Here is a 27,392-nt window from a genome sequence, read left to right on the forward strand (position 1 = left end):
TAGCGCGAACTTGACCCGAATCAGGTATCAGAGCGCTTTACATAGCACCAGTCACGTTACATGTGGACACACATTCATTTTTGTTAGGCATAGGGAGATTAAGTGATTTGCCCAGAATTACAGGATGTTGGGCGTCGTTACCGAGACTCGAACCCAGATCCCCAGGTCTGAGGTTGAGCGCCCTAGCCGTTAGTCCAACTCCGGTCCCCCACACCCTCTCCATTCACCTACAGATGATGCGGGAGAGGGTGTAGAATAGGTTGGGTTTGACAGGTATGAGGTATGGCTGACCTTTTCCATGGAGCAGCACTGTTAGCTAATAAATGTACACACTCTTGCTAGCAGTACTAACACTGCCACACAGGGCTTGGCATCCCTTTCACCGTCACCATTCCTTTGTAAAGTTTACATGTTTCCATTACTACAATGTTTTACATCTCAAACCTTGATTTCCAAACCTGTGCTGAACATACTCAGCCAGCAGCCCATCTGGACATGGGAGGAGGGGGCCTGATCCAGTCACTTATTGCAATTGTGAGGATGATTAAGTGGTGATAAACAGGTTCGACATTGAAATCCATTGGCTTTGAGTCGCTGTGCCCTCCCCTTTAAGATTTGACTAACCAACAGTGTTACATCAGGCCCCTCACACCTCTCCCATGAGGAACACCCTAGACCAGTGGTCTTAAAACCTTTTAATGCCACGCTCCCAACTCCACAGCAATCGTCGGGCACCCCTCAGAATTTTTCAAAATTATTCTATTCATTTGGCAGTGTTTAAATATGTCTAGACTTATTTAAACATTGCAGTTAAGTACTGTTTTAAGAATGCAATCAAATACATGATTGCCAAACATACTATTCTGGTCAGGCAGGCTTTAATATAGCCTTATGGCGCACTGACGAGGGCATGCGTCTCAGGCCTGTAACGGGGTCAGGGCCTTTAACGACCGGTGTATCCAGAGGCAGAAGGGCTATAAGGCAATTAGAAGATTCCACCCACTAAGGGTAGAATGTTCTAAATTAAAAAGAGGAAAACATGAAGACAAACATTGGGATGATGGTGCTCCGGACTTATACCAGCCATTACAAGCCCGGCGCTGCTTTAATGGAGCTCCCAACATTCCAATGTTCTAATAATGGGTACAAATACCCACAGTGTGTTTATTCGAAGTGGGGGTGGGGGGTTTGAAAAAAATTTGGAGTCCCGTCCCTTTTGACACATACTCCTAGCTAGGATATAAACAACAAAACAGCTTAAAACATAGCACAGTTAGCAATATAATGCTTCTTTTGACCAGAGCCTAGAGCCCCACCTGGGATTATCTCAGGACCCCCTAGGAGGGCCCACCCCCCAGTTGGAGGTCCCACTGCCCTGGACATACATTTCAAGCATTCTCAGATCCTAAAAAAAAATCACATAAGAGCTGACAGAATGTGAGTGAATGAATGAATCAAGATTTATTCAGAAATTAATTAATATTTCACGAAATTGATATAGCAATAGTACAGAAGAACAAGTAAACGACTGAAATGCATTTTAACAACAACTAATCAATTCATAAGCACTGGTAGGAAACAAGGAACTGGTGGATCAAAGGATAAGATACGTCCAACGTCTAAAACTCATTAAAAGTTTGATTAAACATTCAAAGATACATAAACTGACTAAATCGATTCCATGGTTAATCACGCCGATAGATAAATCAAACTTGCGGAAATAGGCTACCAGCAACATCCTCCAACTTATGGGTGATAGGAATGTTTAGGCTAATGAAGTCACTTTTTGACCTAAAACTCTATAGTTTGTTTGTGTCATACTGTTGGCCATTTACTACAGAACGTCCAGATCATCTGAGGTTAGGAGGAAAGTTAGAGTCTCACAGTAGCTTTCTTAAAAAAATAATTTTCATTTTAAGGGCTTTAATACAGTGAAAATGTATCTCAATACATAACTGTTGGCAAATTGCCGCTTTGATATAATTTTATCCGCCCCTCTGGAGTCAGTAACAAGGTGTTTCAGAAATGTATGACCTTTTTATTCTGTACACTGCAGTAAAAGCTAGGGACAGCTGTCTTGTTCATCAACCAAACTACATTTTAAATTAGTTTGAGCATCCCCAGTGCCCTCCACCTAGATTGAGAAACCAGTTCTCGGTGAACACCCACCATGTCAAACAGGACAGGTAGCCAAGTCAAGAGGAAGTCATCTTTTTTTACTTGAATATCATTAGTTCCATACCAAAAGTGCCAGGGTGGACGGAACTCTGGCGCTGTAGATGTGCTATGCTCTTTCTAGCATTTTACGGTAACTAAATGTTTCATTTCCAAGATCTAAAAGTGACCCAGTCCTAGTCTACCAGATATTGACCTACTATGCTATGCTGTATCTCAAACCAGCTTTATAGGTATGTCAGCTAGCACCTGTTTTAAAGAGAACCAGGGTCAGAAAAAGGTTTACGCAATCAAAAGAACCAAATACAATAATTTTCACATCACAATTTTTTGTGTCAAATGTTTTGGTTCTCTAAAATTTCTAAATGACTCGGCCTCACTAGTAATTATATTCAATTGTATGAATATTTAGATATGGTGTCCTGGCTTTAGAAGTACTGGAGTGAATATGTGCACAAAATGAGGACATTTTAACACAATTCCACACACAGATTTCAGCTGGATAAACTGTGTGATGACAGCGATCCTTGTGCCAATCATCCACACTCGAGCTCATCAGGTAACAAAGACAATCATCAGTAGAGACTACTTATCCCTATCTTGGCCCAGTCCAGGAGGGCTTTCAGTTCCATTTTAGTCAATTATACATTTAAAGTTAAGCTTCCGTAGGACTATGGAATGATTATTCCCCAGAGGAACCCACAGAATTCTCTTTTACAAGTTACATACGACAACAGTTCAAGCAGGTGCTGCTCAGTAACACCAGCGGAGGGCGCCATAGATTGCTTTTGCTCGAACTTTAGCACCATATGTTCTTATAGGGGCTTTGAGGACCAGCCTTCCTTCCATACTATGAAAAAAGCTTGAAACACTCGGTTAGTCCTGGACACAGGAAGACCGACATTCTGGGTATGATTGTGGCATAAATATTTCGACAAAAAACCAACCCTTAAATAACCATAGCTTTATAACTGTTCACTCTTACAAGGTGCTCACAGCTTTCTGAGAAACTCTTTGTACTCGGCTCCCTTATTCCACGTCCATCACAGATACCGTTGTTCTAGATATAACACAATCTAACACCCAGTATATAAAGTTGCACTAAATAAGACCCTTAAAAAAAGTCTCTTTGGAATATGACAAATCTATGTCTACATCCCTCTTGTAGCAGAATACTTACAAGTACTGAACATTTCATGGCATTTTTATGGATTATTAACATGGGGAGTGCCAAGCCACAGACATATTTTTAACTTTCCTAAGAAATGATACATTGGATGGACAAAAATGACTGAATTAAAACAAGTGAAGCCCACGTTTTTGTATCACCAGTAGCACTTATCTCTCTATCAACACACGAGAGCTAGTCCCATCTCAAAGAAACCTTGTCAGTCATGTGAACGCCGAAAGCAGAGCCATTCTGACAGCAGTCACACTGATGAGACAAGACCCCCCTCTAATGCCACCTGTGTCAGACTCCCTGCTGGCAGCAGTCACACTGTTGAGACAGGACCCCCTTGTAAGGCAACCTGTGCCAGACTCCCTGCTGACAGCAGTCACACTGTCGAGACAGGACCCCCTTCTAATGCCACCTGTGCCAGACTCCTTGCTGACAGCAGTCACACTGTCGAGACAGGAGCCCCTTCTAATGCCTCCTGTGCCAGACTCTCTACTGAGGGCAGTCACACTGACAAGACAGGACCCCCTTCTAATGCCATCTGTGCCAGACTCCCTGCTGACAGCAGTCACACTGTTAAGACAGGACCCCCCCTCTAATGCCACCCCTGCCAGACTCCCTGCTGACAGCAGTCACACTGTCGAGACAGGGCCCCCTTCTAATGCCACCTCTGCTAGACCCGATGCTGACAACACAAATTATCTTGAGTTTAGGGGCTCAATATAATTTCTTTACAATCAGCAGTAAAATGCCAAAATGCAAATCATTTTTTTATTCTATTACATATCTTAAAAACGTGTCTTTCTTTATAATATGTAAAACTTAGTCATTATTGTGTACATTTTATAGCGTCGTGATTGGTTCTACCTTTATATTATTTTTGTGCAATCAATCTGTTTTTTAATTTCTTTTGTGGAACAATCATGTCAAAAATCGGCTCCATTAGCCATCAAAAAATCGTCATCCAAGAATGTAAAATGGTGATTTTGCCTAACTATCACACAACATGCGGCTCAGTGACTTTTATAAATGATTCCTCACTCTCCTGAAGAGAAGCCGCGTGCTCACCCTGTCCATCACACAGCATGCAGGTTAGAGACTTTCATTAATAATCTGTATTTGCTGAACAGACACCGTGTGCTCGGCCTGGCGATCACACAGCTGCAGCTCTGAGACCTTCATTATTGATCCTGCACTCTTCTGAAGTGAAGTACTCAGCCTAGCTATTAACACAGCAGCAGCTCTACGACCTTCAGTGTTGATCCTGCACTTTTCAGAAGTGTGCTCGGCCTGGCTGTCACACAGCTGCAGCTCTGTGACCTTCGTTACTGATCCTGCACTCTTCTGAAGTGTGCTTGGCCTGGCTGTCACACAGTTGTAGCTCTGTGACCTTCATTATTGATCCTGCACTCTTCTGAAGTGTGCTCGGCCTGGCTATCACACGGCTGCAGCTCTGTGACCTTCGTTACTGATCCTGCACTCTTATGAAGTGTGCTCGGTCTGGCTATCACACAGTTGTAGCTCTGTGACCTTCATTATTGATCCTGCACTCTTCTGAAGTGTGCTCGGCCTGGCTATCACACGGCTGCAGCTCTGTGACCTTCGTTACTGATCCTGCACTCTTATGAAGTGTGCTCGGTCTGGCTATCACACAGTTGTAGCTCTGTGACCTTCATTATTGATCCTGCACTCTTCTGAAGTGTGCTCGGCCTGGCTATCACACGGCTGCAGCTCTGTGACCTTCGTTACTGATCCTGCACTCTTATCAAGTGTGCTCGGTCTGGCTGTCACACAGTTGTAGCTCTGTGACCTTCGTTACTGATCCTGCACTCTTCTGAAGTGTGCTCGGCCTGGCTATCACACAGCTGCAGCTCTGTGATCTTCATTATTGATCCTGCACTCTTCTGAAGAGAGGCTGACGTCTTTGTAGCTTTGAAAGTTGACAAAAGATCTTCACACATTTCCTGCAATGACACGGCTTTTCCCGTGTGTGTTCGCTGATCAGCACTTAATATTGAATATTCATAAAACCTACTTCAACATTCACTGCACTTGAATGATTCCTGTGCGTGTTTTCTGATGCCGTTTTAGACCTGATATATATATATATGTATATATGTCCATTGTCACATTCCTTGCACTTGAATGGTTTTCCAGTGTGTATTCGCTGATATTTTCTTAATATTGATGATTCACTAAAACTACTTCTACATTCTCTGCAATGGTATGGTTTTCCCCCGTGTGTGTTCTCTGATGGTACTTGCGGTCTGATAGTTGACTAAAGCTCTTCAGACATTCATTGAACTTGAATGTTTTTCCCCGGCGTGCGTTTGCTGATGAATCCTTAATGTTGAAGATTCACTAAAACTACTTCCAGATTCACTGAACTTGAATGATTTTCCTCTGTATGTGTTCACAGATGCTGTTTTATGTATGATAATTGAGCAAACCTCTTCATACATTCACTGCACTGGTATGGTTTTTCCCCCGTGTGTGTTTTTGATGCTGATTTAGGTATGATGATGGACAAATGCTCTTCACACATTCACTGCACTTAAATGGTTTTTCCCCTGTGTGTTCGCTGATGAATCCTTAATGTTGAAGATTCACTAAAACTACTTTCACATTCACTGCACTGGAATGGTTTTCCCCTATGTGTGTTCGCTGATGTTTCCTTAATGTTGACGAATCACTAAAACTTCTTTCACATTCACTGCACTGGAATGGTTTTTCTCCTGTGTGTGTTCTCAGATGGCATTTTAGGTCTGATAATCGACTAAAGCTCTTCAAACATTCACTGCACTTGAATGGTTTTTCCCCTGTGTGTGTTCGCCGATGTTTCCTTAATGTTGACGAATCACTAAAACTTCTTTCACATTCACTGCACTGGAATGGTTTTTCTCCTGTGTGTGTTCTCAGATGGCATTTTAGGTCTGATAATCGACTAAAGCTCTTCAAACATTCACTGCACTTGAATGGTTTTTCTCCTGTGTGTGTTCGCTGATGATTCTGTAATGTTGACGAATCACTGAAACTACTTCCACATTCACTGCAATGATATGGGTTTTCACCAGTGTGTGTTCCCTTGTGCCGTTTTAGGTTTGCTGTTTGACTAAAGCTCTTCCCACATTCATTGCACTTGAATGGTTTTTCCCCTGTGTGTGTTCGCTGATGATTCCTTAATGTTGAAGAGTAATTAAAACAACTTCCACATTCACTGCAATGGTATGGTTTTTCCCCTGTGTGTGTTCGCTGATGTGTCTGGAGATCTGATAGCTGGCTAAAGCTCTTCATACATTCAGTGCAATGATATGGTTTTTCCCCTGTGTGTGTTCGTTGATGTCTTTGTAGGTCTGATAACTGAATAAAGCTCTTTACACATTCAGTGCATTTGAATAGTTTTTTCCCTGTGTGTATTCGCTGATGGGGTTTTAATATTGAAGACAAACTAAAGCCCTCACTGCATGTGTCTGAGACTTCTCTCTTGGTTAGCGTCTCTGGCTCTGGTATATACTTGTTTACATCCTTTGACTGTACTTCCTGAAGGGCCAACATGACTGATAAAGCACTTGTGTTATTCTTGCATTCCCTGTATGAGTCGTATTTTGCACGTTTGTTTTCCGATTAAAGAATAAAGTGCAATGGTCACCAATTACTTCCCAATCTCATAATGTGTGAAAGGCTTCTTCGTGGGCAATTGTGTCTTTAGACTGGATAATGGTTCTGCGTGCTTGTGGGTAAAGATCCATCGTCCTTCTGGTCGGGGCACACTGGGACAGTGCTGTGTATTTTAGACTGCAAAACCCCATTTCTTTTAACCTTCAGTTGTCTGACTCCACTCCGTTGCGCTTTTCAATGCTTGCTGTGGATTGGTCTGAAACAGTTTGCAATGCACCTCTAGCACTGAATGGTGGCCTGGTATTATTTAAGGAAGCAGAGCACTGCTGTAACCACCTCATACCGACCTCATGATCAAAGCTGTTATTGGACATGTTTACACAAGAGGAGGTTTATCAGTGTTGTCTTAATTTTCTAGAGGTTACTTCTTCGTTTTGAGGCACGGAGGTGCACAGCTGAGACTCGTGGAATCACTGAATTTCTCGTGTCCCTTGTCCCTTCTTCCAGGATGCCTCAGTTTATGTTCAGTCCGGCTGGCTCTGTCGGTACTTATGTTTTCCTGAACACTGGAACTCAATATTTCAGACTTCATCTTTGCAGATTTACAGTGTTATCTTCCTTATTTTGAAACATTTCGTACAATCAAAGATTGTTTTCTGTCAGATTTAAAATTACTTAAAGGGAAACATAACGGAATGTGCATACACAATTTTTAATTGATTGTTTAAATATATCTTGATTACCATTTTTGAAACTTATGAAGGCATCTTTAACCGTACACAGAAATGTACATAAAAGTTGCTTTGAATATGTCACATCTTACTTATTTCAGCAAAGGTGTTCATGAGTAAGTTAGTAAAAAAAAGCACTCATACACTAGTCAGGAAACTGAGGAGTACGCTGGGTGGTGGGAAATGTGTGCCGGTGCAGTGATCTCACAACTTTTCCACACAGAAATGTGAGGAAAGTGTGACTTTCTATCTAAATTGACGTTTTGCAGGAGCTTCTAGGTAGCAAAACGCTGGAGGTTTCACGCAACCCACACCACCAGCCAAGACCCATCCATGCACACCACCAGCCAAGCACCATCCATGCACACCACCAGCCAAGCACCATCCATGCACACCACCAGCCAAGCACCATCCATGCACACCACCAGCCAAGCACCATCCATGCACACCACCAACCATGCACCATCCATGCACACAACTAGCCAAGCACCATCCATGTACACCGCCAGCCAAGCGCCATCCATGGACACCACCAACCAAGGACCATCCATGCACACAACTAGCCAAGCACCATCCATGTACACCGCCAGCCAAGCGCCATCCATGGACACCACCAACCAAGGACCATCCATGCACACCACCAGCCAAGCACCATCCATGCACACCACCAACCATGCACCATCCATGCACACAACTAGCCAAGCACCATCCATGTACACCGCCAGCAACACAACATCCACGCACATCGCCAGCCAAGTGACAGCCCACACATACCACAATCAAAGCTGAAGTCCACACACACACCTCAAGACATGGTCCATCCATGCAGACCGATAGCCAAGCAACAATCCACGCACACTGCCAACCAAGCACTAGTCCACACACACTGCCAGCTAAGCGCAAGCCCACACACACCACCAGCAAAATGCAGGTTCACACACAGTCAGTCAAACGCCAGTAAACACCGACCATCAGCCGCACTCCAGTTCACACACAGAAGCTAGTGTCTAGAGGTTTTCAGCAGATTAGCCTAAAAATATTGCTGATCTGCCCCCAAGAGTGTGGAGGGGGGCAGAAGCTGCAAAGATTTGTTCACAAAAAAAGGGGACCGGCCCAGCCTAAGCCTATAAACATTTCTCTGGTTCCTGGTGGGCTTTCTGCACCCCAGGGAGCAGATCAGGGGCTATTGCCCCTTTGGGGGAGGGTGCATTAGCATCGCACCCATCTTTTACTAAAACAAATCCTGGTGTCTAATAGGCTTCCTGCCCCCGGGGGCAAATCAAGGGCAATTACCCCCATCTGCCCCCTGAAGGCGGGCAGAAAGACTATCCCATTTTTTGTTTGGAGGTGGGGGCATTGGCATACATATTAAAAACAAGAAATCCCTGGGGCCTAGTGGGCTTTCTGCCCCATGGGGGCATAGCGGGGGCTAGTACCCTCAATTAAACCTGAGGAGGGGCAGAAAGACTTCTATTTTTATAATTGTGAATGGGGGCATGGCTTTGCCCATTGTGGGTAGCCCCCCATCCCTCTTTTCTAATAAAAATGAAATCCCTGGTGTCTAGTGGGCTCCCCCCCGGGGGCAGATCAGGGGTAATAACCCCATCTGCCCCAGGGAGGGACAGAAAGACTGTCCCTTTAGTTTTGGGGTATAGAGACATTAGCATGCCCATTCTGGGAAGCCCCCACACCTCTTTCAGAGAGGGGAGAAAAACCTTAGCGTCTAGTGGGCTTTCTGCCCACCTGGGGGGGGCTGAACGGGGGTAATAATCCCTGTTAGATTTGGCTGTCTCTGGTTGGCAGAGGAAGTTACTTCTGACCAAGCAGGGACCCACCTCCTCTAGTTAGGGTAGAAGGTTACCCCCTTAGTAGTGTTACCGAGTGGTTAGACTTATCTTCGAGGAAAGGCATGACGCATTTATGACCATGTACAGTAATATCTTCACACTCTACAAATGGACACCACACCAGTTGTATATGAAAATATAGTGTTCTTTATATAATCTTTATCATCAGGCCAATAACGGTAAAAAAGAATCCACAATAAGTTAGAAGAAAAAGATGATTGTAAGTGCGTTGCAACAAGACTCAGTTCAGTTCGGTTTCGAGTGGCTGGGGCGACTCGGATACTCACAGTCGACAGGGGTGTGATGTGGAATCATCTGGTACGATGTGTTCGATAGTATGAGTCGGTTCTGGGGAACCGCGATGAGAAGTTGCTGGACTGTAGACGTTGGTACGAGGCGCACTTGATGTTTGGCTCGAGGCGTACGAGCCACGCTGAAATACTGCTGGGCTGTAGATGTCGGTACGAGGCGTACGAGCCGCGCTAAAATACTGCTGGGCTGTAGATGTGCAATGCGATGCGTACAGGAGGTACGGTTCGTAGGGTGTGAGCCCCGACAAAGTCAGCAGGGCTCGTCAGATGCGATGCAATGCATACAGGAGTTACGGTTTGTAGGGTGTGAGCCGCGACGAAGTCAGCAGGGCTCGTCAGTTGCGTTGCAATGCATACAGGAGGTACGGTTCGTAGAGTGTGAGCCGCAATGCAGTCAGCAGGGCTCGTCAGATGCGATGCAATGCGTACGGGGGAACGGTTCGTAGGGTGTGAGCCGCGATGAAGTCAGCAGGGCTTGTCAGATGCGATGCAATGCATACAGGTGGTACGGTTCGTAGGGTGTGAGCCACGACAATGTCAGCAGGGCTCAACAGATAAGATGTGATGCGTACAGGAGGTACGGTTCATAGGGTGTGAGCCGCGACAAATTCAGCAGGGCTCTTCTTAGTCCAAAGCAATCTAAACTACAGCCAAAAAGGCCCCTAGATGTAGGGCAAAAGGGGTCTTTTGAAGTTGTTTGATCCGGCAGGGGGTTCATCGGTACCCAGGTCCTTGTTGTGGGTGTTTCCTGCCAGATGACACCTCTTTCCTTTGAATGAGGGAGGCAGGGTCCCCAGACGCTCAGCGGGAAGTGGGGCCGGCACTGTGGAAGGCAGGATGCTCAACGGAAACTACGCCACCCCTCCCATCTAAATGCAGCCAGCTAACACCAGGCTCTGGAGACGGCCTCGACCCTGTCACTTTTCCCAGACATCTGACCACACATCTTCGGCAGCACACAGCAAGGTTTGGGTAAGAAAATAGTCACTTTCTAAAAGTGCTATTTCCAAGCTCCGAGTCTAAAAATCATTCCCCTAAAAGAATGCATTACGAACTCCTGAGTTCAGGGACACTCGTCTGGGATCTCTACCATTTTCACTGGGTCAGATACGAATATAAGATGTCATATTTATCAGAAGGAGCACTTGCACTGTGGCACTGATCAGCAGTGGCACAGTGCTCAGAGCATCTTGTCCAGCACAAAAATAGGTCATACACGTAGGAGGCATAATGAAAATGGAAAGGGAGTCCCACGCCAAGGATGCCAGGTCTAACAATCCCTATCTACCTCCCAGAGGGGCAAGCAGACTGTTGCTGTTGTGTTTGGGGTATGGGCATAGACAAGCCCATTGTGGGCAGCCTCCACCTCTCTATTATTAAAAAATACAATAATCCCTGGTGCCTAGTTGGCTTTCTGTGACAGTTGGGGCATTATAATGCCCATTTTGGGCAGCCTGCACCCCTAAGTAAAAAAAAAAAAAGATTCCTTGGTGTATAGTGTGCCTTCCGCCCCACCTCCCCGGGGGGGGCAGAAAGACTGAATATGGCCAAATTATTATGGGGGAGCAAAGGCTCTTGCCGAAGGAGCCAATCCCCCTCTCTGGTGTCTAGTGGTGGATCCCTGCTAGGGGATCGCCCTCTTGCGGTGCCAAGAGCATATAGGCAGTGAAAATGAAATGAACCGATCAGCTAATTTCACTTTCACTATAAGGAAGTCAGCACGCCATGCACGCCAATTGTCAGTATACTGGAAAAAAGTGCATCGGGCAGCTAGATTTCAAAATAGTGGGCCTTGGACGTAATGGTTCAATCCTTGGCACCGGAGTGCCACAACCTTGAACGTAACTGTTATGTCCAAGGCTTGGAAGGGGTTAGTAGATCTAGCTCTGACACTGATGTAACTGGAAATGCTTCCCAACCATGATGTGCTCTACATCTGCCACATATATTATGTAATTGATGCTCCCTGCAACCAATATTGCTCAAAGAGTTTTCTTTTGTTGATGTTTGACAAGAATAAAACATGCAATCAAATATTTATGAGATAATGAGATGCAAACATACCTCCACCCTGCACATCCTGGGACAAGACTGCTGGAAAGAGATCGATGGGAAATGAGAAAGGTTTGGAGGTGAGCAAAACACTGAAACATTACCTGAAAGAACAAATTAAAAAATAATTGTAAGGAGGAGATAGATGGATATTAGAAATTACAATAGGGACAAGCAAGATAAGGAAATAAACTCACTTGCCCTGTGATTTTTTATAGAGCAAAAAAAAGTTAAAGTTAGCAAAGTACTGAAAAAAACACAATTTAGAACCTATAGAAACTGAAAACAGAAAAGCCTATGCATCTTGTTTTCAATGCCTATGATCAGAGAAGAGGACTTGCTGTATGCATGGGAGGATTAACTAAGAGATCTAGTGTGCCATGACGGTGCACCAGGTGCAGTTTTCTGTAGTCATGAATTCCAATGGTCTCTGGGAAGTGTAGTCCTTTTATAACTGTGTTTAACGTGGAAGCTGATAAAGCAAGGGATGAAATGCATAATAGTTGAGATTTTCTGAATCTTCACACCTAGGAAAATCTCAATTCTGAGCATGCATACAACACATAATGTGAAGTGCGCACTTGGATTAAAACAAACAGATGGCAGGCAAGAAAAGAAGTGGATAAGGGCAATAGGGAAAGGGAGAGAAAGAAGCACATTGGTCGTGGCACTCTTCCTGATAGCCATAGAGCCCCTCACATTCACCATATGCTGCACAGAAGACATTTGGGAAACTGAAATCATAGCCGGCGACCTGAAAATTTAACTGTGTGCGGACATCATACTCCTCACTTTACCCTCTCCAAAACGTTCGCTGTCAGCACCGACGTTCACCATATCAGACTTTACAGTATTTTCCAGGTACAAAATGAACTAGACCAAAAGTGAAGTCTTACCCTTGATGGTCAATACAACGAGGGAAGCCCTCCGCGCACATCCATTTCGGTAAATCGTCACAAAGATGAAATATCATAAGTATTGATTACTACCAATTTTCCAATGATGATCAAAGGCAATATGAGTCCACTGACTGATCAAATGCACATGGAGTTCACTAAATGGATCAAATGGCAATTGTCGCTGTGGGGACGAGTCTAAACTGGGAACCTGGTGGTAGTTCAAGGTTTAACTACATTTGCAGCATGCTGACTATACTGGTCCTGGCATCAGATCTATGCCTAATAGACGCAGCCCTTAAAACATACTTCTGGCAAGGTGAGACACGCGGACTGGACATGCCGAACCTCCAATGCTCTACTTCAGGCGGACTGAGACTCCCAAAGATGGAAATATATCATATGGCGCATCAGGTCTCACATCAAGTATATCATTCTGCCACAGATCTGAAACGCCTCAATTGGGTACTCCTGAAACAACAATTGTGGGTGGTCACAGGGACCGCAGGTGGTATATCTGCATCATCCCTCACAGATACCTCAAACAGAACTGCTTTGTGGGCCGAGAGCTGGAGAAGCGATGAAGGGGGGTAAATCTTTGCCACCATGTACTCCGCCGTTGCTAGGGGGTGCTGGTTTGTATCCTTCCTTCCCTGTTCCTCTCACAGATCGAGATCATAGACCCAGAAGGTCACTACGTAATATTAACAGGTAAACTGGATGGCAAAGATATAGCCTGTGTGAATATTTATGCCCCCAATGTGGGCCAAACTATCATTCCTTTTCTCCCTAATTTTCTGTTCACCCGAATACATCATTACCCTATGTTACTAGGAGGAGATTTTAACTGCATGGCTGGAGTACCTTTAGATAGATCACACACCCACTGCTCACATCCCTACTACATAAAACTGCCCACGTTGGATTAACGATTGAGGATTTGTTGATGCCTGGAGAACTTTAACTTCGGAGGGCGGCTTCGATTCTTATTACTTGGGTACACACAAGCTATCAGTACACATAAATGCTTTCTTATGCTCGGCTAGCGTACATGCAAGAGCTAGAAGGGTTGAATATCTGGTGAAAAATACTGCGACCACCATCCGTTATTACTGATTCTGGCCTGGGCGCTGTCCAGACCCCGCACTGCGACATGGAAGCTCAATCCTGCGAAGCTGATGACCTAGTCTTCAGATCTACCCTAGGGAACGTGATCAGTTATTATTTTAATGAAAATATCTGTACGACTTCCTCCCCACTAACGGAGTGGGAGGCATTCAAAATAGTGGTACGTGGTCACAGAATCTCAGCAGTAGTAGGGACTCGGTCCCAGCGTCACACTGAGATCAAACACTTGGAGCACCTCTTAATAAAACCGGATCTACCGTCAGAGGGAGAACAGGTGCTGCATGACAGACTGAGAGCAGAAAGCAAAAAACTCCTAAAACTAGTGGAGAGACTCACGGCATACGAATAGTTAGCATATATAAAACTAGGGCACACATAGAATGCTATAAATCCAGTAGATTACTAGTGTGGATGCTCAATCTTGATAGACAGGGTTCCCAAATATTGCAGATGCAAAACAAGGGGAGGGTGACCAGCGTTATAGGTAAGCCGAGATTAATACGGCCTTTGCTGTCTATTATTCTGACATCTATGGGTGCTCTGATGTGGACCCAACCCAGCCAGTGCAGGATTACGTTCTATCGGCAAGTACGAAGCAAATGACACAGGCAGTGGCTGCATCCCTAGGGCAAGGTACCAGGCTCAGATGGCTTGACCCTGGAATTTTATGCATCTTGTGCAAACTCGCTTCCCCCAATCTTGACTACACTGTATAATGCAGCAAAAACAGTGGGGGAACTACCACCAATGAAGGGAAAGTTCCTGTTTGTTCCACTCCACAAAAAGGGTAGAGTGATAAGATACCATCCTATAGACTGCTCTCCATATTAAATGTACATTATAAACTACTTAGTAAATTGTTGGTGACTGGGCAACCATACAGGTGATCTTATTCACACGGATCAAATGGGTTTTATACCTAAACGCAGTTTGATCCCTAACATTCGCCTAATGCTCCATACCCCATTAGTGGACTATCCTAGAGCACTAGTGATCAACACTGACACAGAGACAGCATGTGACTATCGGCGCTGAGACTTTCTTGATGCTACTCTGGCCAGCATGGGACTGGGGAATGGCTTCATCACCTGGACACGTCTGCTATATTTGCCCCTGATGTCTCCGGTCCGAAACGGGGTGTGATATCAGCACCCTGTAGGGTAGAGGCCATTGCCACACAGGGTTGCCCGCTGTCGCCAGTGCCGTTTGCCTTGGCTGTTGAGACCCTGGCCCTGACACTCTGCACCATCCATCATTATCGAGGAATAGTGATTGACGACCACCCCATCTATATCCCCCTATATGGAGAGGATCTATAAGTGTACCGGCGTGGGGAACACGCAAATGTGGATCACGCATTTAGAGCATCGGATGATTTTAGCCAGACGTCGAGAGTCCAGGTGAATTGGGATAAGTCAAATGCATTCCCGATACATGCTCTGACACCAGCCAGTATTCTGCCAGAAATGGAGGAGGATCTCTGCTCGGAACCAGTCACATTATGCTTCCTGGGCATTCATATTTACTACAACTTGGCCGATCTTGAGCAATCTTCAACTGGCACTGATTTTTGCAGACATCCATAAATTTCTGGCTAATACTTCCTCTATCAGTCGCAGGCAGGGTGATACTGTGAAGGTGTTTTTCCTTCCCAGTCTCTTTCATTACTTTGCAGCTCGCCCAAATTGGCTCACAAAATCCATCTTTTGGGAGATTAACAGCCTATTGATATACCTCATATAAGGCACAGGACGTCGTAGACTGGCATTAATAAAACTACGGCTCCCCACTGATGGAGGTGGGTTAGCGGTCCCTGACTTGAAGCTTTATTGCCAGGCGGCGCACCTAAAATGGGCAGCGTACTGAAGACATTGTCGATGGGGGAGAGGGGCGTGATAGAGACTGGCGTACACTTTCTCTACGCCAGTACCATGCTATGGGCCAGATTGATTAGCCCTAATGCTCAAACAAGCGTTAAATATCTGGTCTTTTGCTGGACATCCAGCAATTTCAATGCGCCTGGGACTTGCAGCGAACACAAATGAGGGTTCCGTGTGTGAAGTACCTTACACTGTCGGCATTACTACAACTCTCGCATGAGGTATATTGGTCTAGGTTGTTGGAGAGAAAGGGTATGAAAGTGGTATGGAGTGGGTAACAGGTGGAAAATTAAGGAACTTTGTGGAAATCGTAAACAAATATACTCTACCTTCCCACCACTATTTACTGTATGGGTCAGTGGCGGCAAACATGCGGAGGCCATGGGGGAGGACAGGCAAGAGCCCCCGAAACAGAGGGGTAGAAACCATGTGGAAATAACGCCAGTCCACAAGGTGGGGGGGCGGGTGGGGTTAGGGATCTGAGAAGTTCCAGAAGAGCCAGTTGTTACACAGCTGTAGAAGGCCCAGCGAATCCTTGCATCTGTAACACTATTCAAAGCATCACATAACAAAATTCCATAACAGAACACCAACAAGACCAATGTCTGTACACTGCCGTATTACATCATATAACAATAAACAGTAATGACATCCTATCTGCAGAGGCTACACATCTTCGCCCCTTTTTAACACCACACACAGACATACACACACATACACACACACACACAGAACCACAGAGACACTACCACACACAAAACAGGACAATAAATCAACCCAGAGAACCAGAAAAAAGCAATACCCAAGGTAAATATGAAAAACTAACCAGATGCCACTCAACATGTAAGAGGAGCGTATCTGTTAGGCACTTTGTTAACATGAGAGCTCCTTCTTGACCAAGAACTCTGCAGCATTCCTTGCAACAGACACTTGTTTGTCACTTACATGTTTTTCACTTTCATTCTCACATTTTCCATTTCTAGCCACTCTTGTCATATTTCACCATTGTCCATTCGAACCACGAACAGCATTGCCTCTAACCTCGATGACTCTAACAGGATCTCTAGATTTCGAAGATGCATTTCTTAGCAAAATGGTGTCTTCCTGACACGTGCCAAATCAATCATTGCGATTTTGACCTCCTGGACATATTTTTCCCTACACCTCACGTCCCTTTGACACCGAGCAACACTGTTTGTCACTCAATTTCCCGGCATCATCACTTGCTGTAGACATTCATCACATCCTTGACCCATCACCTCCATCTTCAAAAAGGACACGAGGACAACTCTTTCCTTCCCCTCATGAGTGTAAGAGTTGCTTTACCAGAGATCGAAATAGGGACACAACGAGGACACCTCTTTTCTCCAAGTCATGAGTTTAAAAGTTGCTTTACCAGAGATCAAATGAGGGACACAACAAGGACACCTCTTTTCTCCCTCTCCTGAGTGTAAAAGGTGCTTTACCAGAGATCGTGTGAGGTGTACAGCTATAATCCCACCCTAAATATCTGGGGCCTCATTTATGAGGCCTTGCGTCAGTTTTGCGCTTCCGATGCGTCACTTTTAGTGAGCATCGGTGGCGTAAAACATGCCTCCTGTTGCGCACTATTTACAAAGTGACGCATCTAACCAGATGCGTCACTTTGTAAACCCCTGCGCTACATTATACCTGCGTCAGGTATATTGTATGCAGAGGGGGCGTTTCCCCGCAAAAAGCCTCGTAATAGTGACGCAGTGAAATCTATGAGATTTCACTGCGTCACTTTTAGGACGCTGTTGCGTCAAAATCTTGCGCCTGCCTCACAGCTGGCGTAAGACTGACGCAAGCCCTTTCACATGGGGCTTTCCCCATGTGAAAGGACACATTGCTGGAGTTGCGTCACTTTTGTGACACACTCCAGCAATGTGTCACTTTTGAGCTTACAGATACGTCAGAAATACTGACGTATCTGTAACTCCTTGCTACATGATGCGTCATACATTAAATATGACGTATCAGGTATGTCGCAAGGAGTGCGCACTGAGAAGTGACGCATCGCTGCATTCACGCAGCGATGCGTCATTTTTCATAAATGAGGCCCCTGGTAGTTACTACACAGTCAACTCTGAATGTCACCGCGCTCTGGATACACTCCACTAAAAACCTGTTGAATCTCTTTAGTTGGCCTGAGGGTGGTACAATGGCGTGCATAAATGTTTCACTCCACATTTGCATAAAATCTCTGTCATGGTGGAAGAAGTCAATTGAACTCCATTGTCAGTGAGCAGCTCCTCGAGGGTCCCTTCTCTAGCAAACAATTCACAAACAAAAGGGATCACAGAGTTCGTGTTGGGTTCGGCTATACCACGTACTTCCACCCGCCTGGAAAGATGATCCATCATGACAATAAAGTGTCTTATATTGGAAGGTAATACATGAAAAGGGTCGGGAAAAAAAATCAACCACAACTCTCTGCCACACCTTTCCAGGACATGATACAGGCACAGCAGTGTACACAGAGGTCACCAAATGTTTATCACTCAAACAGCATGGTGCACAATTTCTCACTAATCCTTCTACCTCCACATCCACTCCAGGGCACCAGAAATCATTTCTTATTCTGCTCTTAGTGGCGCTCATAGCCAGATGGCCTACATGAGCTGTCTCCAAAATCTTTTGGTGGAAACATCCTGGGGGAATTAACTTATCATCTCTTACCAACGATCCACCTTTCAAAGATAACTCATCCGCCACCTTGCAATAAGATTGCAAAGAATTCTCCAAAGTTTTTTCCCTCAGCCCCCCAAATTTCCCAAAATTCATGACCTTGGTCAGTACAGTATCCTCCCACAACCGATCACACAATTCCATTAAATTGGAACAAATGACCAAATCTTCAACTTATGCAATGATACATGCCTCAATTTCTTCCTGTAAATCTACTGAACACAAATCTAATGGTAACCAAGACAGAAAGTCCACTCTAATGTTCTTTCATCCTGCAATTTTAATCAAACTAAAACTCCAATCATTTGACAGATAATCTGGCTGAGGATCTTAATTTGGATTCTAGACAAAATAGCAACGAGTGGTCTGTGATCGGTCCTCAAGCTAAATTTACTTTTCAAGAGATATGGCTGACACTTGCCGACACCCCAAACGCATTCCAACATATCACTTTCTATTACAGAATATTGTGTTTCCAAATCTTTCATGCTTCTGGAAGCAAACCCTACAGAGACTTCCATCCAATCCATTACTTGTAGCAAAAAAACTCAATGCCATATTGTAGAAAACTGGCTATATATATACTGCACAAAAATGAGGAATAGTGTGTATAGAGACCGAGTGAACCCAGAGGTAGGCAGAGGTTAAAGTTAGATAGAACCTTACTCTCTAAAGTGGTAGCTTGGTCGAGCAGTAAGGCAGTATCAGAGGACAGTGTTAAGCATTTGATGTACACACTTGGTCAGCAAATGACAAATAAACATGGCACGGGTATGCATAAAATACTTTTCAGTAATAAGTTACTGGATATAGAACAGTTTGAAAATGCAATAGAAATTGTACTTTGTTTGATTTACAGGGTATGCAGAAGGATGCAACAGTTAGCAAATACAGTACATTGAAATGAATATGCTTTTTCAGTAATTTTCACTGCCTGTAGGGAGATGGACCACCTCAACATTTTAGGATTTTCTCCTTTTATTTGCATTAGCCATCTGAGAGGTCTGTGATCAGTTTGAACTAGGAAGTGAGTACCAAACAAAAATCGTCTCAACTTCTTCAGGGACCAAACCCCAGCAAAGGCCTCCCTCTCAAAGGCACTCCAACGCCGCTCCGTGGGGAGGCGCCTTCTACTTATAAAAGCAACAGGTTGGTCTTGGCCTTCATCATTGGTCTGGGATAGGACCGCTCCTATCCCTGGCTCAGAGGCATCAGTCTGCACTATGAGCTGCTTGGCATAATCTGGAGCCTTCAGAATTGGTGCTGAGCACATTGCTTCTTTCAGGGTGTGATCCAGCGGCCTATAGAAAATATATCATAAACAACGCTACCCAACTTCATAACCTATAAACAAAATTCTATACTAAATATGGACCCATTTATAAACCTGACATATTTTGGGCCTACTGAATCAGGTGGTCAGATTAAATCTATATACACATTATCTACAAACTATATACATTTTTATACATCTGCGAAAAGAATATTGTCATTAGAATAAAACTTAACCATTTAAATGACCACCATTGGCGACGTGATCTAGCTAATAGTAACCTACACTTCTGAATAACCAAGACCAGCTTGTTTGTCAAAAGTAAGATTTTATTTACTAAATTATGGTATATAAGTTGATAGTTTTATAAATGAATTTTATTAGCAATAAAGCAAGCATAATTGTAAAGAAATGTGAGAAAATACAATTTAAGTAAGTAAATCAAATTTAAAGTAAATATATAAAGTTTAGCATTTCTAAAACCTAATTCCCTAACTGAGCTAAATAGATAGAAATTAAAGTAAAGTTCTTTGAGGATTCTTACGTGCTCCACGCAAAGTCCGACAGCACATCACCCTCATCGGAAAGTCAGAAAGCAGCAGCCAGCCCATCCCTAGGGGCATGACTTTTTATACCTTTCTACGCTAACTAAACTACGCAAAGGAAAGTTTTCAGAAATCTTCGACGTCCCATTGGCTGAGAGTGACAAGTGACATGTCACCCACTTTTCAAAAGTTCTATTAAATCATGTTTCATAAAGACCATTGTCTCTTCCACGTGAAACCAGGAGCTTCCTGAGTTTGCAACAAATGTTCAAATTTGTTCTCACTACGTCCAAGCAACTTCCGCGGATGCCAAGTTAAGGCTGACAAAATGTTCACTTTCGACCTTGGCCATGTCCGACAGAATGATGACAGCACATCAGTTTTTGCTTTGTGAATGCAGCTTTGATAAACGCTTTAATTCAGAATGGGCGTCTCGTGACTTTTGCAGAATTACAAGTCAGCTCTTTTCTGCGACTCAAGTGACTAGGCCCAAAAGCAGGCAACTTAAGCTTTCTAGTATAAAACAAACACAAGAAGAGTATTAATGTAAGAAATAATGTAGATTCTGTATCCACCCCAAGATTTACTAATTAATTAACCCACCCGATTAATCAAAATGTTATCTAGCCATTGCAAACAAATAAAGCAGCGTTTATATCTACCAGTCTCCGTTATTCCATGAGACTTATATGCACCTAGAATAGTAGAAATGACATCACACAGACAAGGAAAAGCAAAACAAGCACATGCTTCTTTTAAGTTTGCAGCAGTTAGTAATGACAAAAACGAAAACAATAAATTATTTTATTATTTTGCACGAACAAAAAGATGCAACAATTATGCACGTTTATGAGCACACATGTTAGTCCCCCCATGTGTAAAGTTTAATCTAAGTTGTATTAGCACGACATATCACAAATCATTAATATTATTATTCATGTTATGGAAATGTGACTTCACGAGTTTAAACAAAATTTTGTTTTCTATCTCGCTCCATCAACTCCCTCATCTGGTGATTAACAAATCACCACACCAGCACTCAAAATTTTGATAATTTAAATTTCTAAGAAATCGATTCAAATTCATTTGTATCAGTAAACCTAAAAGTCTGTTTCTGCATAATCTTTGGAATTAGCATAACGCTCTCTATGTAACTCCTGTAATTCGATCTCTCTTTCTTCTTCTTTTCTGAGTTTATAGATTCTTTTCTTTTCTTTCAACTGTTTCTTTCTTTTATGTAACAAACAACTTATTTTGGTCAAAATAAAAATGAATACTATTATAATCAAAGGTGCCAGAATCTTGCCAAGAATTGAACTTCCAATATCATGAAACCAATTTTTAATTGCTTGAAACCTTTTTGAAAGTTTCCCTGTAAAATCATCTTCTTCTAAAGGAATTATCTCTGAATGCATTTGTGTAATATTCTTAATATACATTTCAATATTCTTACTTTCATCAGGTATATATGTACAACAATGTTGTACATGTAAAATGCCACAGACTCCTCCCTCTTTTGCTAAGAGTATGTCTAAAGCAAGGCGGTCTTGTATTACCATAGATCTAATTGCAATAACTTCAACATTCACTAATTGAAATCCATCAGCTGTGTCAGTTGATAATCTATCAACTATAGTGGACAATTTTCTGATTCTCCCTGCATTTAGGGTTATACCAACAAAAGGTATTACAGCTTGAAAAATATCTCCCAGAACTTCAGTAAAAGTTTCTCTTTTAACTCTATTTACATAATTATGAATTTTAAACAATCCTTCTGAATCTCTGTCAACATGAAACACTTTAGGAAAAACAATTCCCACATAACAAGTTCCATACCAGTGGTCTGGAAGGTTGTAGTAGGCTTTGTCACCACAAACAAAATAAATCCCAGGGAAGATAGGATCTTTTCCACCTTTAAATCCCCAACCTCCCAAAATCTGATAAGTATCTTCACAGTTACTTGCACCTACAAAGTAATTATCAAAAAGTGTATTATCTCTTCTAATGCAAAGTTTTCCACTAATTGGTTTGTCTATGTGAATTGCAATATTTTCAAGCATTTTGCCATTTAATTTCTCATCCTCTTTCTGCCAGAAACTTGACTTAGTCTGCTTGACTAATTCATTCCTATTATAAATTGCTCTTCTCTCCTCGACCATGTTCAAAAATTTCTTTCCTTCAGCACTTAATTTACATGTTAGATTATTCTTGTAAGCATACTCGTAAGTGAGTTCGTTAGTAACAAGGAAAAATTCTCTCATTTGTTTTGCTTTCTTATGCTTATTTAAAGCATTATCAATCTTAATATTTGCAAAAATTTCATCATAATTTGAATAGTAATATTCTAAACGTCCAGTTTGATAAAATAAACTAGTTAATACACTACATGTTACAGCATAAGTGAGAGGAAGCATATTATATGTTACTCCCTCAGAAACAGAAGCAGGTAACTTAACGCAGACGTAGCAGTCTTTTGCATCCATTACCTTAACATATTCACTCAATAGCTTTGTGAATGTATTACTTGAAAAATCACCAATTGATTTATCTTGATGAATGTTAGGCTGATGATCAATAACTTTTGTAGACGCACTATGTTTAGTTTGGCTAACCAGAGCTTTGCTTGTTATGTTAACTTTGTGTAATTCTCTATTCATTTCCAAAGGGATAATCACAGCTAGAACCAACCAGAGCAGAATTAAAATGAGCAGACACACCAGAGTCATCTTACAGCATCTTTTAAAAACAGAACACTTTGAAGTGCTCTCCTTAACATAAGGCATTCTTGGTTAATTTTAGCCTCAAAAAAATAAAATAAATTTTAAAATTCTAAATTTATATTTACACCCCCCTTTTAAAATATATATATATTTTTTTTTTTTTTTTTTTTTTTTTTTTAAAACCCTAAACAAGATTTCTTCGACCTTATGTCATACATAAGTTTTCTTCAACTAAACAGTTTTTCTTCGACCTTGTGTCAACTAACAAATTTTCTTCAGCCTTCTGCCAATTTAATATTTCTGTACTTCAATCATTGTCACTAATTTCTTGGATTTCGTTTTCTTCTTCACTACTATCATATATGTCAATAACAGGTGGAATTACTAAGTAAGTCCACTCAGGAGACTTGTATTTTTGGTTTGGTCTTATTATTCTCTTCCCTTTTCTCGATATCACTTCAATTTTTCTTCCAACTCCAACTTCTTTTCCAGGACTCTTTTGACTACTGATTTCTTCAACTTGTTCTTTTGGCTTTTTGATCAATCTGACTCTCAATCTTCCACCTGGCCAGTAGTCTGTTTTTCTCACGTACTTCTTCTTTGGTTCAGAATTATTTGATTCTGACTTCCAAGTCCTTTTCTTTCTGTTTTCACTTTCACCTTCCACGTCACTTTCTTCAGTTTCGTAGTCTGAAATTTCAATTGACTCAGGAACTTCTCTATTCGGCAATTTCACTCCTTCAGGAACACTTTGTCTTCCATCACTGGTACTCGGTAATTCGTCTTCCTCCTCTTCCTCAATTACTCCCAACTTCCCAGATTTCGGATTTCTGTTCCTTACTTCAGAGTTTGTTCTCTGCCTTTCGATACTCTCCTGGTCTGAAGCTTCTTTTTGTTTTGCTTCTTTGTCTTCAATGGAGACAACCGAATCCTCAGTTATCTTTCCTTTTAACAGATTCTCTTCACCTTCAGAATCTATTTCAATTATTTCCAAGTCTTTTCTTGTCAAATTTCCATTCACTGGCACAGTTTCCAGATGTCGACTTTCTTGTCGATCTTCAGAATCTGGAATTATTTCACCTTCTGTTTCGCCTTCTGCTTCAGAATCAGAATCATCTGTAGTATCACTTTCAACATCAGAACTCTCAGGAGTTGGTACTGGAATAGTATGACTAGGATGAATCCAACGTTTCAATCCTCTGCACTGTACAGCATTAGTAGTGATCAAAATTATCTGCCTAGGTTTCTGCCATCTAGGAGCTAGACAATTCCTTCTCCGATGTACTTTCGTTCTGACCCAATCGCCAGGTCTCAGATCATGTATCAAAACCTTTTCATCTGATTGAGCTTCAGTTCCCACCTGATTAGACACAGAAGTTACCATATCAGATAACCTTTTACAGTAATCCAAAATAGCACTGTCATTTATGCTCAACAGTTTACCTACAGGTACAAAAGCTTGCCTCATAACTCTTCCCATTAAAATTTCATGAGGACTCAAACCTGTCTTTTTATCTGGTGTACTTCTTAATGACATCAAAACAAGTGGAAGAGCATCAGTCCACTTTATACCTGTTTCAAGACACATTTTTCCAATTCTGTTTTTAATTGTTCCATTTATTTGTTCAACTACTCCTGATGCCTCTGGTCTGTATGCACAGTGTATTTTCTGCTCAATGCTCAAAGCTTCGCAAATTAACTTCATCAGTTTGTTATCAAAATGGCTTCCTCCATCACTCTCAATAGTGACTGGAAAACCGTACCTTGGGATGATTTCTCTGAGCATTAGTTTTGCTACTGTAATTGAATCACAATGTCGTGTAGGGAAAGCCTCTACCCATCTTGAAAATAAGCACACAATTACAAGCACATATTTCAAACAATTGTGTAATGGCATTTCAATGAAGTCCATTTGTAACCTGGTAAAGGGACCACCCTCTCGACCAATTATTCCTGTCCCCACCACTGATTTTCTGTTTGGATTCATTTGTTGGCATGACAAACACCTTTGACAAAAAGATTCAGCAATAGTTCTAAACTTGGTATTGAACCATGTTTCTCTGAAAAGTCTAACCATAGAATCTCTTCCTAGATGTGCTGGACCATGATATAATCTGGCCATGTCAGCAATCAAACAATTTGGTAAGACTACTCTGCCATCTTTGTAAACCCACACTCCATCTTCTTCACGTGGTCTACAATCTGATCTTAACCATAAGTCTTTTTCTTCATCTTCTGCTTCATTTTGTAAATCTCTAATCTCATGCCATGTTTCTACAACAGTTGTTAGCATTAATGAATTTGAATCAGTTTCTTTACTCCTCTCCCGATTGTATGAATAATTTTTCCTTGCGCAGTATTTAGCTGTTTCATCTGCGAAGGCATTTCCTTTGGAAATATAATCAGTTCCTCTAGTGTGCGCTGCACACTTAACAATGGCGATTTCTTTTGGCAATTGTATTGCTTCAATTAATCTCCTAATGAAAACTGCATTTTTAATTGGTGATCCTGCTGATGTCATGTATCCTCTCTGTGACCAGAGTTGTCCATAATCATGCACAACTCCGTACCCATACTGACTATCAGTAATGATGGTAACTCTTATATCCTTTGATATTTCACATGCACGAATTAAAGCAATTAATTCAGCCACCTGTGCTGAACGAACTCCTTCAAGACATGATGCTTCTTCAACATCTACGACTGTACAAACTGAATATGAAGCTTTTAAGACACCTCCTTCGGATCTTAAGCATGACCCATCTACAAAGTAGACAAAATCCGATTCAGACAAAGGTCTGTCTTTTATGTCTTTTCTTGGTTTAGTGCAGAATTCCATGACATCTAAACATTCATGTTCTGTTTCAATGTCATCAACAATTTCAGAATCAGGCAGTAATGTAGAAGGATTCAGATTTAAACATCTTGAAATCGAAACATTATCTGCTCCCAGTATGATTTTCTCATACTTTGTCAATCTGCTACTTGTTAAATGTTGAGTCTTACCTCTTGTCAGTAATATTTCAACTGAATGAGGCACAAAAACTTTCACAGGAAATCCCATAATGATTCCTTCACTTTGTTCGAGGCTGATACTTGTAGCTGCAACTGCTTTCAAACAACCTGGTAATGCTTTAGCAATTGGATCAAGAACTGCAGAGAAGTATGCAATAGGTTTCTTTAAATTTCCGTGTCTCTGAATTAACACAGATAATGCACATCCTTCTCTCTCACTGCAATACAGTTCAAAATCTTTCTCATAATTTGGCATACCTAAAGCAGGAGCTTGGCATAAGCTCTTTTTCAGGTTCTCAAAAGAGTCCATCTCAGCATCATTGAGAATAATTGGATCTTTTACATCTGACTTTGTCAGTCTTTGTAGTGGTTTTGCAATTACTGAAAATCCACTTATCCATTGTCGACAGTAACCAACCATTCCCAAGAACATTCTGACCTGTCTTTGTGTTCTTGGTGGTAACATTGCTTGAATCATTTTTATTCTCTCTATTGTTACTTGTCTTTTTCCCTTTGCAATTCTGTGACCAAGATATTTTACTTCTTGTTTGCAAAACTGTAGTTTTGCTGGGGACACTTTATGTCCTTCTTCTGCAAGGCGATTTAACAGAATTATTGTGTCTGTTACACAATTTTCTCTTGTCTTTGCAGCTATTAACAAATCATCAATATACTGCACTAGCGTAGACCTACCAGGTAAGTCTAGGTCTTCTAATGATCTTTTTAACAATTCGTTAAAAATTGAAGGACTTTCTGTATAGCCCTGAGGGATTCTTGACCATCCGAGGGTCTTACCTTGGAATCTGAAAGCAAAGATTTCATAACTGTCTGGATGTAAGGGAACAGTAAAGAATGCATTGCAAAGGTCAATGACTGTATACCATTCAGCATCATGTGGAATCTGAAATAGAATTACTGCTGGATTTGGAACCACAGGACAACATGGAACGACAATTTGATTAACCTTTCTCAAATCTTGTACGATTCTAAATGTTCCGTTAGACTTTTTAACTCCCATAATTGGTGAATTACAAGAGCTACTCTCCATTTCTTTTAATACACCTTGCTTGATTAATTTTTCAATTATAGGTGTAATACCTTCAATTGTTTCTGTTTTCATTTTATATTGTGGAGTGTTTGGAAATTCTATTCCCTGTTTCAATGTAATTTTTACTGGATCTACGTTTTTCATCAGACCCATCTCATTTCCAGTAAAATCCCATATTTCAGATTTCACTGTTTCTTTGAGTTCTTCAGGTAAATCTTTTTCTTCAAATGCAGGAAACAATTTTGTTTCTTCTGCTTCCATCATCAT

General features: G+C 42.1%; 1 protein-coding gene across 1 annotated transcript in view; it reads right to left on the bottom strand.

Moving 5' to 3' along the window:
• Window positions 1-5,760: 5,760 nt before the first annotated feature.
• The window catches only part of LOC144805466 (uncharacterized), a 44,805-nt gene continuing 23,173 nt past the window's right edge, over window positions 5,761-27,392 (bottom strand). Inside the window, exons 2-3 of the mRNA XM_078672014.1 lie at window positions 8,697-8,708; window positions 5,761-6,621 (exon numbers count right to left, since the gene is read on the bottom strand). Of these exons, the coding sequence (XP_078528140.1) occupies window positions 5,945-6,621; window positions 8,697-8,708 (689 nt within the window). The 3' untranslated portion in view covers window positions 5,761-5,944. The remainder of the gene's footprint in view (window positions 6,622-8,696; window positions 8,709-27,392) is intronic.

This window comes from Lissotriton helveticus, assembly GCF_964261635.1.
Source record: "Lissotriton helveticus chromosome 1_1 unlocalized genomic scaffold, aLisHel1.1 SUPER_1_unloc_11, whole genome shotgun sequence".
Lineage (NCBI taxonomy): Eukaryota > Metazoa > Chordata > Amphibia > Caudata > Salamandridae > Lissotriton > Lissotriton helveticus.